We start from the raw sequence: 5,278 nt of genomic DNA on the forward strand, positions 1-5,278 counted from the left end.
ATGATTTATGAGGAAAGGCAGAGGGAGCTGGGCTTGTTCAGTCTGGAAAAGAGGAGACCAAGGGGTTGGGGGGTGAATAGCAGCCTTCAAGTACCTGAAGGGTGGTTCCAAAGAGGATGGAGCTAGACTGTTCTCAGTGGTGGCAGATGACAACAAAGAGCAATGGTCTCAAGTTGCAGCAAGGGAAGTTTAGGTTAGATAGTAGGAAAAACTTTCTCACAAAGAGGATAGTAAAGCAGTGGAAAAGGTTACCCAGAGAAGTTTTGGAATTTTCATCCTTGGAGATTTTTAAGATCCAGCTAGACAAAGCCTTGGCTGGGATGATTTAGTTGGGGATGGTCCTGCTTTGAGCAGGGTGTTGGACTAGATGACCTCCTGAGGTCCCTTCCAATCCTAATTTTCTATGATTCTGTGAATTCATGGGATAGGTTCAGCACTGGGAATAACAGTACATTTTCCTGCATCTCTTTGTGTTCATCTGGGGTAATTGTCTTGGCCTGTACAGCCAGAAGGCAGGGCAAGGTGGGACCTTAGAGACTAACTGCTTCAGAAAGGCATAAGCTTTGAAGGTGACAGCCTACTTCATCAGATGCATCACTTGTCTGTTGCCTACGAAAGCTTGTGACTCTCTGAAGCAGTTAGCGTCAAAGGCACCACCCTACCTCTCCTTTTGCCTGACTTGAGATTAACAAAACTAACTATAGTTCTCTACTCATGTTTGGTTTGTTTAGTTTTCCTTTTATGAAAAAAAATCTTAAAATGAGTATGTGTGTTTAACCTTGCTTTTTGTAGACTCCTACCAAATCTAGTTAATCTGCCTTCAACCTTGACTAAGGTTGAGGCTTATTGACAGTTATTTACAGATAGCAACGAACCAGTATGCCAGTATAATTCCTTTGCATGGACACTGTTCCTTCCTTTTATTCTAGAACATTCCTAGATTCCACACAGAATAGTTATACTTGCATAACCCTAGTGCAGGGGTCAGCAGTGTTTCTGAACAGAATGCCAAAAACACCCACAACCTCGACTTGTAAGATGTTGACGTATCGGGGCGGATGGCAGGAGAGCCACGAGGGACCCAGTCCTTTTTGTGGCAGTGCAGCCCTGGCCACTTCCCTGCTGTCTGCCTTGAGGTGCACTGGCCAAGCAAAATGCCTTTGTATGCCATGCTCTGGCACCCGTGCTGGGAGTTGCCTACCCCGGTCCCAGCGGATTATTCTGCTACAGTTATTCTGGTTAATTTTCTAGGGTAGAATTACTAAGTCCTCTGAAACAGGCCATCAGGATTTTCAAGTTGCCGGTACTTTAAGTTTAATAAGCCAGTGAAAAGAAGAGTGGAATGGCTTATTAATTTCTTCATAAATGTAGGACAGATAGCAGTAACCCTCTAGGAAATAAGGCAAAATCTGGGACAGATCTGCTAAAGTAATGTTGCGAGAACCTTGTATACTTGGGGCCTATCCACTGGTTTTTGATTTATTATTATAAGTCTTTACTGTAAGTAAAAAATATATTATTGAAACTTGTTTGACCACATGAATCAATACTGTCTGTCTGCAGAGAGGCAAAAGTGCACTGCAATAGCAAGAATTTGGCTGAGCTGTTTCCTGGCCTTGGGAGAATAGCATCTGTCAAGTGTAATGCTAATGGCAGCAAAGTCAGCATCCTCATCAACAAGGTGAGGCAAGGCTTTTCACATACCACCATGAGTTCTGAACATGACACCAAATGTGAAACTGAAAGTAAAATTTACCTGGGTTTGAATTATCATTCTCTAGATTCAGAATCTTTTTGGTGTTATCATCTATGGAAGCACTACAATAAAGTTTTTTCTGGTCACACCAAGGTCTATTTTAAGGAATAATTCTTAAAAGAAGAGGGACATTTCATATGTTAACTACAAATGCCACTTTATAGCAATGTTAAATGGTCACTGTCTATTATAAAATTATAAATTTATAGAATTGGAGGAACAATGGAAGAAACACCCAAGAACATAGGAATGTAGGACTGGAAGTGGCTTCCTTGTCCTTTCCCTCCCAAGAAAGATTTTTTTTCATAGTCTCCAGTATACTGAGCCATAGGAACATGGATGAAATAAATGTATAGCTAAGTTTTGCCATGCCAGTTTTTTCTACTGCATGATTTAACTCCTGTTTTTTTCTTGCATAGCCTGACGATAGCCTTGATTCCAAAATCTGTTTCTATGATGTTGAAATGGACACAATCATGCTCTTTGACTTCAAGACTGGAAAAGAAGATGGTGGGGAGATGCTTTCCTATTCAGGACAAGAACCTGAGAAGTAAGAAAAGTTTAATTAAAAAAATTTGCCTTGTGGCTTTAGGATAGAAATCAACCTTAGAAAAACAAACTACAGTACCTTGATATTAGTGGAGCCTGCAAATTTAGATCTTACAGCAATGATATCAGTGACTGACCTCTTGGGGTATATCCAGGGGGTACGCTGTGGTCCCGTTGCACCTTTGATTTCTGCTCCACCTAAACTTCAAAGCCAGCTCCTGGGAGAGGCAGCAGCATTTCTATTCAGGCAGTGCTGAGGGAGTGCTCATTGTATCTGATTCCTGATAATCTCGCTTTACTCCACAAGTATTAAGTTTCTCCTTTTTTATGGTCCTTGTGTTCCATTAATCAATTTATCTTTTCTCCTGCAGTTTTACTATCTGTTAGCTATTCCTGGTATTATCTCTCTTCTATTTCACACCCCTGAAGACTGTTTTAAGTTTTAACTAAAAACCTTAATACAGGTGTAATAATATTAACTCAGGTGTGGGAATTATTGACAGTGAAATGTGGGATGCATTATTAAGATTTCATAGATTTAATACATTTCATAGACGTTAGGGCTGGAAGGGACCTTGAAGATCATCAAGTCCAGCCCCCTACCCCAGAGGCAGGAAGTCAGCTGGGGTCAAAGGATCCCAGCAAGATAAGCATCCAAACTTTTCTTGAATGAGTCCAGAGTAGGTGCCTGCACCACTTCTGGAGGGAGTATATTCCAGGTCTTGGGGGCTTGGACAGTAAAGAAATTTTTCCTTATGTTCAGCCTAAAACCATCTTGGAGGAGTTTTTGACTGTTGGTTCTTGTTTTTCCTTGGGGCGCTCTGGGGAACAGACATTCTCCCAGTTCCTGATGTACACCCCTTAGATACTTACATGCAGCCACCAGGTCCCCCCCGAGCCTGCTCTTTTCCAGGCTGAAGAGTCCTGTGGCTCTCAGCCTCTCTTCATAACGCCTGTTCTCTTGCCCTCTGGTGATATGCATGGCTCTTCTCTGGACTTTCTCAAGCTTCTCGACATCCTTCTTGAATTGTGGAGCCCAGAATTGGATGCAGTACTCCAGTTGCGGCCTCACCAAAGCCGAGTACAGCGGGAGGATGACATCCTGAGATTTACCTGAGAAGCATCTATTGATGCAAGCCAGAGTTTTGTTTGCTTTGCCACCTGTTAAATCGCATTGGTGGCTCATGTTCATCTTGTGGTCAGTCATGACCCGCAAGTCTCTTTCAGCCATGGTGCTAGCAAGTGTAGCACTGCTGAGCCTATAAGCCTGCCGTGGGGTTTTTTTCCTGAGGTGGAGTACCTTACATTTATCAATATTGAATGTCATGAGGTTTGTATCTGCCCACTTACTGAGTTTATCCAAGTCAGTCTGGATCACTAGCCTGTCCTCAGGTGTGGATGCTATGCCCCAAAGTTTAGTGTCATTGGCGAATTTAGCTAGTGCACTTTTGACACCAATGTCCACATCATTGATAAAGATGTTAAAAAGAACCGGTCCAAGGACAGAGCCTTTGGAGAAGCCACTGGACACGGACTGCCATAATGATTCACTACCATCGACCACTACTCTCTGGGTCCAACCTCAGAGCTAATTACCCAGCCATTGGACTGTGGTGAAGCCGAGGCCACAGTTGGCCAATTTTTCCATGAGGAGGTCATGGGACACCAGACCAAAAGCTTTTTTAAAGTTCAGATATATGACATCAATCCCTTCTACCCTTGTCCAGGTGATATGTCACCTGGTCATAGAAGGAGATGAGATTGGTCAGGCAAGACCTACCCAAGACAAACCCACGCTGGCTATCCCTCAGGATGTTGCCCTCAGCCAGCTTATCCAGAAGGGCCTCCTTGATAATTTTCTCCAGAATCTTACCGGGGATTGAGGTCAAGCTGATTGGCCTGTAATTCCTGGGTCTGCTTTCTGCCCTTTCTTGAAGATGGGTACCACATTGGCCTTCTTCCAGTCTTCAGGTACTTCACCTGAGCACCACGAGTTTTTGAATATTTTTGCCAATGGTTGGACTATGACACCTGCCAGCTCCTTGAGTACTCTAGGGTGTAATCTGTCAGGACCAGCTAATTTGAAGGTGTCCAGCCTCTCAAGGTGATCCTTTACTAGATCAACACTGATGCTGATATAAATACACCCTCACCCTGGCAGTCCCGCATCTTGCTAGGCAGGGTGGTCCCACTGGACTGATGAAAGATCGAGGTGAAGTACCCGTTAAGCAGATTGGCCTTTTCCTGAGTGTTGGTTATCAGCTCTCCCATTTGGTTCAGCAGGGGTCCAGTGTTACCCTTGCTTGTTTTCCGACTTCCTACATATCTGAAAAAGGGCTTTTTGTTATCATTGATATATGAAGCCAGATAGAGCTCGGTTGCAGCCTTGGCTTTCCTGATCCTCTCCTTGCAGATACGGACCAGTGCTGAGTACTCCTCCTTGGTACTTCCAGCCTTCCATCCTTTATAAGTCTCTCTTTTGAGGTGTAGGAGGTCCTCAAGTTCCCTGCTGAGCCAAGGGGGTTGCTGTGCCCTTTTGAAGGTTAGATTTTGTTTTACAAATCTGAATAAGAGATGTTCTGTGGCAGAGCACCTTTGGGTGCCTGCCACTTTAAGGGCGAGAGCAGACAGCAGGGTAACCAGCAGGTGCAGGCCAGCCTTGATGAGAAAATCACATGGCCACAGGCTGGGCCATGTGATTGGAGGAGAGGGCTGAGAAACCTCCATTTTAGCTCAGGCCTCAGGGCTGAGCCAGCAGTCTGCTGCTGGCAGCCAAGGAGTACCGACATCCAGGTGAGCTGCTGCTTGGAGCACCCTGGATGTAAGGGAGGAACTATGAGGACGGTAGGAGGTTCCTAGAGGGCCCAGTGGGGTCCCGAGCCCCTGGAAGAGGGCTAGGACCTAGTAAAAGCAAAGTCAAGCCTAGGCATGGGGCCTAGATTCATAGATTCATAGATTAAGGGTCGGAAGGGA

General features: G+C 44.6%; 1 protein-coding gene across 1 annotated transcript in view; it reads left to right on the top strand.

Annotated features, from left to right (window-relative positions):
- Nucleotides 1–5,278, top strand: part of IFT140 (intraflagellar transport 140) — a 275,996-nt gene that overhangs the window by 127,242 nt on the left and 143,476 nt on the right. Inside the window, exons 14-15 of the mRNA XM_019507634.1 lie at nt 1,564–1,681; nt 2,176–2,306. Coding sequence (XP_019363179.1) covers nt 1,564–1,681; nt 2,176–2,306 — 249 coding nt within the window. The remainder of the gene's footprint in view (nt 1–1,563; nt 1,682–2,175; nt 2,307–5,278) is intronic.

The sequence above is a fragment of the Gavialis gangeticus genome, unplaced genomic scaffold, assembly GCF_001723915.1.
Source record: "Gavialis gangeticus isolate Ggan-Ray unplaced genomic scaffold, GavGan_comp1, whole genome shotgun sequence".
Lineage (NCBI taxonomy): Eukaryota > Metazoa > Chordata > Crocodylia > Gavialidae > Gavialis > Gavialis gangeticus.